General features: G+C 32.4%; 1 protein-coding gene across 1 annotated transcript; it reads right to left on the bottom strand.

Moving 5' to 3' along the window:
• Positions 1–10,858: 10,858 nt before the first annotated feature.
• On the bottom strand, positions 10,859–15,349 carry LOC128995710 (uncharacterized). The gene is made up of 5 exons (XM_054420728.1): positions 15,280–15,349; positions 13,420–13,697; positions 12,671–12,802; positions 11,817–11,966; positions 10,859–11,125 (listed from the first exon to the last, which is right to left on the bottom strand). The coding sequence occupies exons 1-5, from the start codon at positions 15,293–15,295 to the stop codon at positions 10,859–10,861; spliced, it is 843 nt and encodes a 280-aa protein (XP_054276703.1). The 5' UTR covers positions 15,296–15,349.
• Positions 15,350–16,327: the final 978 nt, after the last annotated feature.

Below are 16,327 nucleotides of genomic sequence, written 5' to 3' on the forward strand. Positions count from 1 at the left end.
ACAGATTCTTTAATGTATTCTATAGTTACAGAGGACTTTTACAAGGAAATAGAATGTGACTTGCACTATTTTGATACCTCTGGATATAGTAAAGACCATTTCTTATACTCTGATAAAAATAAAAAAGTCACTGGAAAGTTTAAAGACGAATTAGATGGTCATATTATGTATGAATATTGTGGTTTAAGACCAAAGTTATATTCTTACATTCCTCTAAAATGGTTATATGAAGAAGACAAGCAAGCTTTAGAGGTAAAGAAAGCTAAAGGAGCTGATGGTGCTACAGTTAAACATCTTCTCAGACATCAACATTATTTGAACTGTCTTGCAACTGGGCAAGATTACTATGAGAATGTGACAAGAATTAAATCTACAAATCATCATCTTCAAACCTTGACCATGAACAAGAAAGTACTATCCTTTGACGATGACAAGAGGTTTATTCTAGAAGATGGCATCAACACCCTTGCTCTTGGTCATTATAAAATTGATCAAACATAAATCTATATTTGCCATTATTCTTCGACCTTTCTTTGTCTATTACAAAAAAGCCATATTTAGTTTTATCCCAGCATTGGTGGCAGAGATTTCTAAATTGGATAAATGAAAAGTCATTACCAACATGATTGTTATATACATGTTTTAAATTTAAATCATCTTGTTTAAATAATATTAGGAAATTTACATTATCACGTAAATGTTTGTGTACTTTGCTGTAAGATTGACACAAGTAAAAACAGTTAATATTTTTATGTCGACCCATTGAGAAAAATTGTGTAATATTTGGACCATTTATGTCATCAAATATGACAACTGACTGTGATTTTACATCATTTGGTGTGATTTCACAGTCAGTAAACGTGTGTAATTTCACTTCGTCACACAAACGAAATATTTCAATTATTTTTTTATATTTTTCTTGTTCTAAAGATTTTGATATTAAATATAGGTTTGTAAATTTTAATCCTTCCTTTTTTACAATTAAATTATAAATTACAACCGTCTTCCCACTTCCACTTGGACCACAAATAACACATCGAATATTGGTAGGAAATAGACCCAACTTCTTTGGTATATTTTCCTTAGTATGAACTATTTTAAATTTGTGTTTTTGTTGAATAAAAGACATTTTTTATATAATAAAAATGGTAAAAAATAATAAGAAAACATGTAAAAAGGGCAAAGGTTTATTCCTAAAGCCTTACAGGGGTCGAGGGTTATTGAATACTCTTATAAATAACCTTCCATTTAATTTGAAAATACCAACATATCAATACTGTGGACCTGGAACGAATATTCGTGAGAATTTAGCTAAAAATGTACCTCCAAAAAATAAGTTAGACTCTTATTGTAAAGAGCATGACATATTCTACATGAATAATCCCGATACCGCTGCTCGGAACAAAGCAGACATGAGATTAGCAGACTTAGCTTGGACTAGAGTAACGGCGAATGACGCAAATCTTGCTGAAAGAGCTGCAGCTTATGCGGTGACAAATTTGATGAAGGCAAAAGCAAAAATGGGAATGGGATTAAAATTTTATAAAAAAGATGGACAACTACCAGCTGTTAGAGGCCGCAAAAGACGTGCCTCACTTCCGGGGGGTGTACCTAAAAAACGAGCTAAAAAATCTAACACCAAAAGTAAAAGAGTGCGGAATAGTTAATTTAGACAGTTCATCTGGCACACATTGGACAGCATATCGTAAAAATAAAGATATTGTAATTTATTTTGACCCATTTGGAATCCAACCTCCGAAAGAAATAATTAAATATTTTGAGGGACATAAAATATTCTATACAACCGATCAAATACAAGATTTAAATAGTTCTATTTGTGGAATTTTATGTTTATCATTCATAAAAAATTTTTGTTTATAAAAATGGATTCATTTACTATAACATTTTCGGGTACAGAGCCAGAGCTAAAGTCAGTGTTCTTTCCTCCCATAGAATTAAATGATGATTATGTTATTGGATTAGTAGATTTTCAAAGTTATAATTCTATATTTAATGTAAAAAAACCACTTAATACTTTAACATATTACAAAGTAGAGAAAAAAACATTACCAAAGGGAGAGATCTTAGTTGATGATTTAAACCAGTTATTAGATGGTAAACTTAAAGTTATAATACATAAGAATGGAGAAGCATTAATTAATACTAAAGTCAAACTTTTATTCAAAGGGCTTATTCCAAAATTAAATAAACTTAAAGGCAACAAATTAACCATTGGAGAAGGTGATGATGTTTTCTATTATGACCACAAAGCTCCAGTTACAATAGAAATTTCTGAAGGAACATATGAGGTGGTTGAGCTTGCAAAGGAAATTCAAAAGCAAATCCCAGACTTTTTCCTTACAGCTAATAATAAAACTATGAAAGCGACATTACTTTCTAGCCACGTGTTTGATTTTACAAAACCATGTTTAGGGTCTGTTTTATTGGGATTTAAAGGTGTTTCTACTCCTGGTGTTCAGTTTGAATCTACAAATAAAATAAACATTAATAATGTAAATGTGATTAGAGTAAAATGTAATATTGCAAACGGGTCCTATTTAAATGGAAACAAATCACACACCATACATAGCTTTTATCCAGAAGCTCCTCCTGGCTACAAAATTATTGAAGTTCCAAGAAATATTATATATTTTCCTGTAAATAAGAGAAGTTTAGATGTTGTCAGTATTACATTTGCCGATCAGCATGACAAGGCAATTGACTTTAATGGAGAAGAAACTACAATTACTTGTCATATAAAAAAGATATGAGAATTTATAAGAATTTATCTATAAGTGTACAAAATGCTAGGTTCCTAAAGTCAATAGGACTAAAGTTAAAATTTTCTATTAATAAAAATGGAAGATTTTCTAGACGTTACAGGGAAATCCCAATTCGACGATAGTGTGGTTAAAATTACAAATCACTCCTATGTTCCCCATAACACTTTAGCAATAAATAATTCTGATGAAATTCGAATATGTATTAATAATCAAGATTTGCTAACTCTCCCATGTAGGAGTTATCTATATATTAAGGGAGAAATTGAAAATCATGATAAAGGTCATTTTATAAATAATGCATTTGCATTCTTATTTGATGAAATTAGATATGAAGTCGCAGGTAAAGAAATAGACATTGTAAGAAACCCAGGAATTTCTAGTCTTATGAAAATATTGAGCTCTTACAATAAAACGACTAAATTGTCAAATGTGGCATTTGATTCTGACACGAATTTAAAAGAGTTCCATAAAGGTGGCAAGTTTAGTACTTGTTTGCCATTAGAGCTGTTAATGGGTGTGTTCGAGGATTTTAATAAGGTATTAGTAAATGTCAAACAAGAATTGGTGTTGAAAAGATCCAAAAATGATTTGAATTGTATATTAACAACCACTAGTGCTCCAGCCAGTGGTGCTGTTGATACAATTCCCAAAATTACACTTAACTCAATTCAATGGGTGATGCCACATGTGATACCATCAGATGGGGAGAAGTTACAATTACAAAAGATGTTACTGCAAAATAAAAATTTGCAAATTGCATTTAGAAGCTTAGAGTTGCATGAACTTCCATCATATCCCAATACTACAAGACATACATGGTCAGTAAAGACATCTTCAAGTTTGGAGAAGCCTAGGTATATTATATTTGGTTTCCAAACAGCTAGGGATAATAGTGCACGAAAAAGAACTGATGAATTTGATCACTGTAAGTTAAAAAATCTCAAAGTATTTCTAAACTCTGAATATTATCCTTATAGTGATTTAAATCTCGACTTTGAAAATGGAGATGTCTCTAAAGCTTATGAGATGTTTATGAGGTTTAGAGAGACTTACTATAATACTATCCCAGATCCTATGATTAGTAGGGCTGAGTTTATGAAGAAATATCCACTAATTGTAATAGACTGTTCTAGACAGAACGAAACAGTGAAGGAAGGAATTGTTGATATTAAATTAGAGATTGAAACTGCAGAAAATGTGCCAGCAAATACATCTGCATATTGTTTGATAATACATGATAAAGTGTTTGAGTACAATCCTTTGTCAAATGAGATAAATAAAATGTAAATAAAAGATGAAAAACATTCAACAAGAATTGGTTGACTCTGCAAATCAAATACGAGAGAAATATAGAGCTTTAAAACGTGGCAAGTTTCTAGAGGCTGAAGAGAGGTTTCAAACATTCCAACCTTTAATAGAGCCATTACAAGAATTAAAAAAAATCGCCAAAACAGAGAGGCCTCGAATGGAGATTCTCCCAATGACTCCATCTAGAATACCAATAATACCAAGATTGCAACCATTACAACAATCTACTCCACAGAAATTAGATTTTGGTCTTTTAGCATCAGACTATTTAGGAAATTACCTCAGTAAAAGTAGTATGACAGACACTACATATGGTATTAGACGAGAAGCAAATAAATTTTTTATTGGAAATAAGGAAGTTGATATTGCCAATGATGATGTTACAATTGCAAATAAAACCTACAAGGGGACAATTTGCCGATTTGCAAAATTATAAAGAGATTTTGGAAGCTACAAATGGACATTTAAAGAGTTACAAAGATGGTGCACCAATTTCAAGTAATAGACATACTAAATATCTTAATATAATTAAACCTCTTTTTAAATCTGTTGGTGAAGGTTTGAGACAAGTGACTGGTAATAAAATAGACTATATTTATTGGGATGATCCTAATGAGCTTGTAGATAGGTTAAGACTTCTTTGGCTAAGTCGCCAAGCCGGTAACTCAGGAGTGGATAATGAAATAGATTCCATTATTGAAGAATTGAGAGAAAGTGGTATTATTTATTAAATAAAAATATGTTTATAGATAAATTTTATCGTTTATATAATCCATATGATAAGCCTGCAGAACCCAGGGCTAGTAGTGAACCTACTTTAAATTTACAAGACGATAGTTGGAATGGTTTAAACCGTAAAATTGGTAATGTTAAAGATGGGGAGTTTGTAGATGATGTATCAACTTTGGGACAGACATTAACTAGAAAAGGTGATATCTTTTTACAAGGTAAAACTAAATTTGAGTTTTTAGAATCTAAGAATAAAAATTGGAATGCTAAAAAACAGAAAATTACTAATGTGGAAAGGGCTGAAGGTTTAGATGATGTGCCCACTTTACAACAGACTTTAATACGAACAGATGGTGGTATATTTGTACAAGATAATAATAATTATGAATTTTTAGAATCAGAGAATGGTGTTTGGAATGCTAAGAAACGGAAAATTACTAATGTAGAAAAGGGTGAAAGTTTAAATGATGTGCCCACTTTACAACAGACTTTAATACGAAAAGATGGTAAATTTGTACAAGACGATAATAATTATGAATTTTTAGAATCAGAGAATGGTGTTTGGAATGCTAAGAAACAGAAAATTAGTAATTTGATGGAAGGTACAGATAGTAAAGATGCTGTGAATGTTTCACAAGTTCCAAAAATGGAAGTAGGCTATTGGAATTTTAATAATAAAAGGTTAGTACGTGTTAAACCTGCCATTGATGACACTGACTGTGTTACAAAAGAACAGACCATAACTTATAATAAAAAACTACATTGTTGGGATGCAAAAAATCAATTTATAAGAAATCTACCAGAGGGGGAACATTCGGATGATATTTGTCTAATGTCACAATCTATGCATTACGATGGATCAAAATTTGTATATGGAGAAAAAAAATTTAATTTGATGGAATATAATCCTGATTTATTAGTTGCTGACCCCACATCTTTGAGTGGATTTAAGTATATAGATAATAGACCATATATACCAGAAAACTATGTATTTAAAAGAATGGAAGATAATCTATTGATTGGGGCTAATGGTGATGTATTTAGAGTTACAGGAAAGGATGATTTTATAAAAAATGAATGAAATTGCATACGAACTTCATAAACCTGCAAGAAAGAATTTCATTAGAAGGTCTTTTAAAGTATTAGGTATAAACGAAACCATACAAATAGATTTAATTGATATGCAAAACTATGCTAGAGAAAATTCTGGCAATAAATATATTTTAACTTTAATAGATACATTTTCTAAAAAAGCTTATGCTGCTCCACTAAAGAATAAGACAGGGTTAGTGGTTACAGAAGCCATTAAAACCATTCTACCAAAGGGGGTTAAAAACATTCAATCTGACAATGGAAAAGAATTTTTTAATCAATATTTTAGCAAACTAATGAAAAACTTAAATATTAATCACTATCACACTTTTTCTACAACTAAGGCTGCAATTGTGGAGAGGTTTCAGAGAACTTTAAAGAATTGGTTATATAGAGAATTTAGTGCTCAGGGAAGTTATAAATGGTTGGATTTACTTCCAAAGTTAATTCGAAAATATAATAATAAAGTGCATAGATCTATAGGAATGAAGCCTAACCAAGTAAATGTTAAGAATAGTAAATATGTGCATGAGAGGTTGACTTCTAAAGTAGTGCAAGTTAAAAAGCCAAGATATAAGGTAGGTGATAGCGTAAGGATTTCCAAGTATAAACATGTTTTTAGTAAAGGTTATACTCCAAATTGGACAGGGGAACTATTTACAATAGCAGAAGTTAAGAATACAAAGCCTGTGACTTATATCTTGAAAGATGAAAATGGCAATATAATCAGGGGAGGATTCTATACAGAGGAGTTGTTAAAGACCAAGTATAAGGACATGTATTTGGTAGAGAAGATAATTAGGAGAAAGGGGGATTCGTTGTATGTCAAATGGCTTGGGTTCCCAAGTAGCCAGAACTCATGGATTTCCACTAAGGATGTCCAAGGGAGCGCGTCATGAGCCAGGAGCGTGCCCGAGTTCACGCGCAAACCTCACATGGTTTTGAAAATATACATGGGAATGGATGTAGATTTGAAATTTTAATGGAGTTTGAACATTTGTATGGGATTGTATTGGACGAGATCCGGGTCTTTAAAAAAGTGGCCAAAAAAAAAGCTCACCATTTCCAGACGTGATTTTTAGTATTAAAAAAGTAGAAAATTTTTGGGGGTGTATAGGTCGAGAGCTGGGTCTTTAAAAAAAGTGGCCAAAAAAAGCTCTTCCATTTTTTTCTCATTTTTCCCCTATAAAAAGTGCCCTAAAAGTGCCTCTAAAACGCCGAAAGTGGGGTCATATTCTCCTATTATATCTACTAAAGAATAATTTTACTTAGTTAAACCATAAGTCTCATAAAATACCTAGTCCACATTTATTACAACTAGAGGTCGTCAAGTGCTCGAAAACTCGCAAAAAAAATATTTAATGTACAAACTTCACTATTTTAACCCCACACTGTGTATAAAATAAATGTGATTGGAATTTCGTTTGTACTTATTTTTGAGCATATTTAAATTTATAAAGGGATTCGACACACCTACAGGAAAATATCCTTCTAAAAATTTCCGTAGATGTTCCCTGCGATGTACATTTGCTAAGAAAAATGTTTTAAACAAATGTTTGTCTATTGATATAACTACAGATTGTATATTCATATAAGAATATGAAACAAGCTTATATGTTTTATTGGTATAGGCCTATTGTTTAGTAATTACCATAGTAGTTATTACTAAAACTAGTTAAAAACGTGCCACTTTTCTCCAGAAACATTAAGTTACTTTGATTTCCTAATATTAGTTTCAGACTTAAATATATGACCCAGTGTATATTCAAGGCAGGCAGGCATAATGCACAGGCATTAAGATGATATCGGAGGCCTGCATGATATCACTGCGATCGCAGTTTCGGGAATTGCCTCTTCCAAACTACCTTTTCTACATGTAGCCAAATAATAATTGTGAAATTAATCATCAAACTACTAACAATCAATCTTGAAATTCATACAAGTAATGTACTGTAAATATTTTATTGTAGTTCACTATTCAGATTTTTCTCTACCTCAGTCTAATATTAAATGAATAAATTACAAAACAATTGTATTTATTACCTATATTATTCAGATTGGCTTATATTATTTGGTTAGCAGGAAAAAAAATAATATATACAGTATAATAAATTATTCACTATTTAGAAACCACCTGCAAGGAAGTGGCAATTAATATCTAAGACTAACATTGAAAAATAGCTTTATTTTTTTATTTATTTCGTTCATACTCTTTAAGTACTTTAGAACATAAACCATCGGTCATGACTCTACTGATAGTGTTTTAAAGAGAGTAAAATGCTCTGGTCTAAATTAAAATCATCTGTAAATCAAATAACTAAATTGGAAACATAAAAGACCAAACTACTCGTGCCTAAGAGCTACGAAACATTACCTGTCACTGATGAAAGGCATTAAAGCACATAACAATGTTACATGAACCTATTTAAGTAACTTTCATAAGCGCTTTGAGTCAATTTATTCCAGCCACTTTACTAAGATAGAGTAAAAGCCTACTTACTTACATTACTTTAACAAAATTAAACATCTAAATTATTTTAAATATTGAAATGTTATAAAAGTATTTTTAAAGTTTTTTACCCTTACGTGAGGGGCAGGATACCCCCTCAATCAATTAAACAAGTTGGTTCTGTTCTATGATGTTCAATAGCATTAAAGGTGAGTGAGCGTAGCGAACGAACTTCAACCAAGGCAAATTTTCCAAGGCCAAGGCCAAGGCCTTTGATCAAGGGCAAGATCCCCAAAATCTTAGGGGTTTTTACACTCCAATCCTTCACAAATGATTTTTTAGAAATATATCTCCAAGAAACTAAAAAAGAAATTCAAACAGAAACTTATTAGCTTTCTGAACTGACAAAAACCATCCACAGAAATTTTACAAACACACAATTTATTTTCGTAAATTGCCTTAGGAAATCAATTTGAATCTTAGTCAAAATAACGCTTTAAGCTTAGGAATATTTTAAGTAAAACCACACCTTTTGGGTGCGCCATGCAGTTACGGCATACGCGCTACGTAATACACTGCGCTCCCAGCTGTGGTCGCCAAAACCATGGCAACCTCAGAACAGCTGACAGTCTATATTTAATACCATTTGTCTATGGTAAAACCAAAGCGTTTTCAGTTATGATTTCGATGTGTAAACAATCAAATTAAAGAAGCAAAATGTTCAATACACCTAAAATAACCCTATGTTGAAAATCAGTGCAGTCCATTATATAGAACTCGGCATAAAAACAACCAAGTTGATGAACGTCCAAAGCTTTTGTAAAACCAAAAGAGATACTGAAAGTTTGTTACAAATGTAGGATGACGTCACAGCTTGGTTCATGATTGATAGTCTTTCTCAAGGTTTGTTGCTCTGTATTGAACGTCAACTCTAGAGCCTAGTCGATCAGCTGTTCTATTTTCACACAAAGAAAAGTACAACATACTGAAGAATAGAATTATTAGCAAACTTTTTAAGAAAATTGTTATTGTTTTGTTTTTGTGTTACCACTTTTAGGTCTATGTAAGAATTACTCTCAAATCAACACTGGGGCAGTTGTTATCATACAATCCTAGTATATCGCAAAATTTTACAGTACTCTTCTTTTAGCGAATTTCCCATATGGGGAACAAGCTATTACCGCAGTACTGATGGTAAGACCTGGACCCGGGACCGATTTACTTTTTAATTTTGAGGTCCCTAGAGACCAAAAACACCATCCATTCATATATATATACTAGATGTGCCCGCGGGCTTTGCCCAGTTTAACTTCATATGTGAGCTCGTTCGCATGGCTCAATCACGTCCTGGTTGAAGTTCGTTCGCTACGCTCACTCACCTTTAATGCTATTGAACATCATAGAACAGAACCAACTTGTTTAATTGAAACAGCTGTTAAGATTCATTAATTCCATTTAAATATGAGTACTCATTATTAGGTTAACATGGGAAACACCAGAGCCACTGGGGCGGAGCCCGAGAGTCCGATCAGAATAAAAACCACTTAGTTTTCCTATTTAATGCCTAAAGAATCAGTGTACCAAATTTCAGCCTCCTAGGTAAGTGGGAAGTGGGAGAATTAGTGATGAGTGAGTGATTGAGTGAGTCAGTCAGTCAGTGAGGGCTTTGCCTTTTATATATATATAGATATATATGTGTGTGTTTGTGTGTGTGTGTGTGTGTCCGTTAGTGCAATAACTCGAGCAAAAATCATCCGATTTTGATGAAATTTTGTACAAATGTGTAAACCTACGTTTATTCGAACGAATTCGCGAACCAGCATGATCGGATTATGGGAACAGGGGTTTATAACAGAAGCTTTATGGGGGAAAAATTGGTTTTCCTATTTTTTACCCACAAAAAAAACTTAAAATTTAGCAATTTCTTTCTAAACCATTTTGTAGAGCTTAGAAAACAAATAATTTAGTATATTGAAGCGTTATTACGTGCCTAATGGTTACGGAGAAAATTCAAAAAATCTGTAAAATGAAAATTCCTATGTTATTGTTTTGGAGAATAAGTAAACTGCTTGGTTTTAAATTAAAATTTTCAATAGTTAATATAATTCATATTTGTTGAACTTGTGTCTTGATTAAACATTAATCTGGTTTATGGTATGATGTATCTTGTAATGTTAGTCTGTAACTATTTATTCTGCTTGTTCATGCACGTATTATTGTGTAATGAGTCGGATCATTCAATGCAATCTGAAACCTTTTCTAGTCTTTTGTATGTATATTGTGCCATGTGTAATTGCCATTCTTGTATTTTTTTGCAAACCATCTTGTTTTGATATGTATTGTTTAATGGCATTTGCCATAGGAATAAGTAAATAAATAAATATAAATGAAAACCAATGTAATGATTGAGATAGCTTTTACCAAACATATTTGAAAATAAGAAAACAAACAATGAAATTTGTTAAAAGTAACGTTAACTTCTTGCAATTATAAATTCTTACGATTTTTTCTTGAATGTTTTCCAGTGTCCTGTATGGAGTGAAGAGAACCAAGGACCTATATGACCAAAGTCTAACCAGTAGTTCAAAACGTCATACATATATTCAAGGATGTTCATGTAGCACCTAAATATTATCCAGTCCCGGATATTTCTGGTTGTCTCGTCTTGAATGTCACGGAACTCGTTAGGCATGACTTCTCTACCCACGTCGGGCATTGGCTGCAGACCTAGGTATCTCACATAGTTCCAGACATCACACAATACCTGAAATCCAATACAGCAGTACACTTAATAATTGGTGGGTCAAATTTGAAAGGTTTAGAGTTTTGGTCTATCGAGAAAAAAAACAATTCGTGTTACAAATATTTCATTTTGTAAATGTAAGGTTTCTTTCGTAATTTTTTACGATACCTTGGTGAGAGCGGCTGCAACTTGACGAACGAAAACTTTTTGTTTTCACGTTTAATTTTAATCCTACAACTAACCTCAGTACTATACTGATAATTAGACAAATTCGTTAATTACAATGGAAAAATGTGGTATAAACTGTAGATCCCTTATTTGCCATTGACTGTATGGGCTCAAAATTAACAGCTGTGTCTAAGGAATAATTCGGCCTTAGTCACTAGCAAGACTACAAGATCGCGCCACTCATCCTACACTCATCTCCGTTCATACTTAGCTTAAAATACCCACATTCGTATGGTGGCAATTTAATGAAATAAAAGTAAACTACATTTGGTTTTAACTGTTAGTTAGCATCGTTAGCTGAAACCCCAATCTTTAGTCACGTTCAGTATGATACGACTTAATTTAAGTTAATCCCAGTTCTTCTTCCCGACAAATCTTTAATTACGCTTGGTTATGTCCCTTGAGCTACTTTATATTACCCCATTGTCTTTGTTGTTCTAAATGTCTCGAAAGTTATAAAAATAGATAAATGAATAGTACTTACTAGATTATTTGTGTTCCATATATCCTCAAACGCTTCTTTGTATTTAGGATTGCCTTGGTCTGCCTCTAGATGCCAATCCCACAGAACTTGTTCTAAAGCAACATCGACTATTTGTAACCAATATGTACACTGCCCCGCCCATCGGTCAAGCTGTAACATGTTTTTTTTATAATACTCAACAAAATATTAATATTCGGAAACTCAATAGTTATTTGTGCATCTAGTGTGCGAAGTGGCACTTTGCTACACATGAGAGAAATATTTTCGCACGAGCCGCAGGCGAGTGTTGAAAGTCCGTCGAGTGCAGCAAAGTCACTTTGCACTCGCGTTACACATTTTTCCAACAGTTACTATATCATATAAATAATTAGTATTTTAAATACTGTACAACACGGTTTTAGGTTAGGTTAAATCCCAACGTTGAACAAAATGGGAAAGGCTGCACCAGCTGATCGTAGTTGTAATATATTTAAGCTGCCAACTTATTTTTAAACAAACACAGATGTATAATAAAAGCACGCTGTTTTATGTTGTTTGGTTGGAATATTGGTGTGTACCAAAGTTAAATCGGTGTGCCAAAGTAGGGCTTTTTGTACTATAATCTGTGCAAGGAAACCCGCTTTGCCAGGTAAACTGTAGGAAAAGTAAATTTAATTATTCCTTACTCTTGATTTTTTATGACATAAATTTACGAAATTTGCGTACCTCTTTACCATACTAAACCTGAAAGAGTGGAACAATCATGAGTTATGCATGAAACATCCAAGTTAAACGAAAATTGAAATGTCCAAAAACCTTATGGTATGGTTACAAAATGTTTATCTCTTAGTACAATTTTAATTTGCTGGCCTTACATATAGAGTTTTGAGGTGTTCCTTTGGAGTTTTCTCTCCAAGTTTCTTGGGTATTTTTGGAAGCCATTCGTAGTCGTGGTTCGCCCATTCGCGATTATGTTGGAAGAAATTGACTTGAAAGGTCTCTTGTACCTGCACATTACGTATTTTTATGTTTATGGTAGGATTCAAAACAAATACTACAAACTTCAAACTTAAATTAACCAAAAAGATTTTCAAATATTTGGTACAATATTTCTGATTTATTGTAAACCTCCTTTTAAACTTATGAGAACCTTTATTTATCAACGGTTCTTTAGGAAGACAATAGCACCGTTCCTAGTGAAATTCTTAACCCTTGTAGTGTGCTACGGTGAGGCATTCAACTATTTTCAACTAGTGCAGAAAGCAACTCTCAACAAATAGATAGCCGAATTAAATGTATTTGCAAAGCCCTTTGTTAAAACTGATCTACAGATTTTTGTTTACAAGAGTTATGTGTATAATGATCTGCATGGAAAAATGCAAACTTTATATGAATACAAACTGCCATACATAAAGGTTTCAGCTGACAAGATCCCCGTACATAGAAGAGGGCCTGCTTTGTTATAAGCTTCCAAAACATGGATTACTGTACATGAAAAAGTAGAATACAGAGTTAGCCTTAACTGTAAATACAATACAGCAATTATTATTTTTTTATTTAGAAATATATACTATATCTTTTAGTAAACACCGTGCATTAAGAGATAAACCAAGAAGATACTTACATATCTCTCTCTAAACTCTTCAAAGCTTTGTTTAGCTTTTCCTAACCACATTTGAGTGACATGAAGCATTGTTCTCCACTGCTCCCCGGTCGGCCTATAACTGTCCTCATACCAGATGGACTGGTACATGTATTTATGTTTGAGTCCGCAAGGGTTGATCCATTTCATTTTCCACTTTCCGGGGACGGGCTTGCGACCTCCCATCCACCACCATGCACCACCATGATCTTCAGCCAACACGGTGACGGAGCAAAGGAGCAGACAGTATGCAACTGCAACTAAGGCAGGAGTACTTTGAGTGTGAGAAATTCTACTTTCGTCACTGCTGACTTCTTGTAGACGACTAAGGTGGGACAAAGTAAATTTTAATGAATACTGTTATTTAAATGTCTGATTGTTTAATAAATACAGTTACCATTCATCAATTATGTGATACTAAATAAAATTAATAGTCCTGCCAGTATTATGCGTATGTTAAATTCTGTAGTGGATGTATGTAATTTAAGAAATAAATATGTTTATTTTATTTAATTTTTTCTACACGAGATGGTTAGGTTAGTTTGTTTTTATGTGAATACTTAACTCCAAAGAAGGAAAACAGTCTAAAAACGTCTTACAGCGTCGTATTTAGTACTTTACCTATATTTATTTATTTATTTATTTATTTATTTGTTAACGGATGCACCATTTTTACATGAAAAATACAATAATCTTACATACAGAAGCAGAAAAAAAATCACAGGTCAGTACAAAAGTAGTAAAAAAAACTGGAAAACAAAACTTCCATAACAAGACATAAAAAGATAAATAACAACTATAAATAACAAACTATAAATAACTAACTATGAATAACAAACTATAATTAACAACTATAAATAACAAACTATCTGAGCAAGTTGACAAAACGAGAGATTCAAAAAACAAAACTAGTATAGGAACAATACAATGATGCAATGCAGTAGCCGAGTGAAATTTCAGTAAAGAGGCAGAACAAACTTCAAGAAAACAGATAAAACATTTAGAAAAATAACAATATAATAAACTCTGTACAAGAACAAGATATAACAATAACAACAGGATAGACTATATTAACAAAAATAAATAACAATGCAATAAATAGAAAGTTTGGAAACAACTATAGTTGTAAGGAGCGTCATGTAGAGAGATATGAAAGTATGAAAATTAACCTTATATTTTGACCGGTGTATTTTAGACTAGTAAACCTATAGAATGTAGGATTACTAGACTGTACTAGACTGTTACAAAATAGGGGACACGCAGCTGAGTAAATATAGTGCTCAACTAACAATAAAATGGTCACCGGCCCAGCTGTTCCTGATCATTAAATAAATCCTCCTGATTGATGAAACAGCTGAACTTAGTCAGTAACAACAGATCATCTCACACCATCTACACTCACTAGTTAATTACGCACCTAGCTGGCGTTCCAATCTCTAAAAATTGGTAATGATTGAATGCATGATTACATGATTTCCCCGTAATACATATGTACATATATTTCTAAAACTAACCATACAAATATAAAAGAATGTGTTTGTATTAAACTAGACATTTCTAAGATAACTGAAACCATGTGTAACTTACCGTTCAATGCAATTTGTTTAAAATCACAAGATTTTTTAGTCTGGTAGTCCAAACACTTTAAAGCGTTCTGAACTAAGTTTGTTTCTAGGTTTGACTTGACTAACCGAATGTTTTTAATGAATTACCTTGCTACCATTGGATATATTAAAGTCACTGAACGTTTCTTTGATGTAAAATCAAAACAATTAAAAACCCTAATGCAATAGTATTATTCGAAAAGCATAAAATATATTTATACAAAATGGGGAGTCTTACCTATGACAGTAACCATTTCGTATGGTGGCTTTAATTCTACAAATTTTGTTTCATTTGAGTATCCTACACAAGGTGCATTCAGATAAAGAACTAACTGTGCACGCTATGCAGGACTTTAAATGTTCTATTTGAACTAAAAACTGCTCAATTTAATTTCAATGAGCAATCAAATTTGATTTAATGTTCTGAATTTTCATAACAATCATCGTATCTCAGTCGGTTCACATCAATTAAATGTAGACCTTTAAACGTATTTAATGACACATGATATGATAACACAGCGATACTATTCACAGCCAACCAATCTGTTCGCACATATGACATAAAGATATAACTTTTCGGATAGGATGAAATCGTATTAAATATTGTTGTAGTTGTTTTTATTTTAAAACCGTCAGATCTGTTTGCCACGCCCTATTATCCCTGGAAATAAATTTGGATGTTAGCAAAACAACGCTATTATACTTCGACTGAACAAGGAGTTTTGTTATGTTTATGATAACCAAATAATCGTTTTAAAAAGCAAAACATCCAATACACCTAAACTAACTAAGGACTATGTATTCTACAACATATATCACTCAAAATTTATTTTTTGCACCTCTAGATCATAACAAGCATTCATTAACTGTACATAGGAAGATAAGCAGTTTAATTATGTATAGAATAGGAGCTAGCAAAATATACCACGGTAAAAGATTTATAACATCTTGTTTTAGTTTCATTCCTGATAATAGTTGTACGAGGAAGGGAGCGTTTCTTTTGTTTCCTCGACAACACAATTCGTTTATTAATTAAAAGATACCAGTACTGTATGTAAATAAGAAAATGATTATTGCAATGTAGGCTTAATGAATAAGTAGAGTAAACAATACATTTCTTTGAAAATCTAACTCCAATAACATAAAATGTCTAACGAGAGAGTCACTAAGATGTGAAAAAGAGAGATTCTTCATAGAGATGAATGGACTTAAGACGTGACTTACAGACAAGTCAACTATTTGTCATCTCTCCTCGATTGGCAAAATGGCGAGAGAGATAATGAAAC

The sequence above is a fragment of the Macrosteles quadrilineatus genome, unplaced genomic scaffold (genome assembly GCF_028750875.1).
Source record: "Macrosteles quadrilineatus isolate MER2022 unplaced genomic scaffold, UCM_ALF_1.0 Scaffold_5__1_contigs__length_97177068, whole genome shotgun sequence".
NCBI classification, from domain to species: Eukaryota; Metazoa; Arthropoda; class Insecta; order Hemiptera; family Cicadellidae; genus Macrosteles; species Macrosteles quadrilineatus.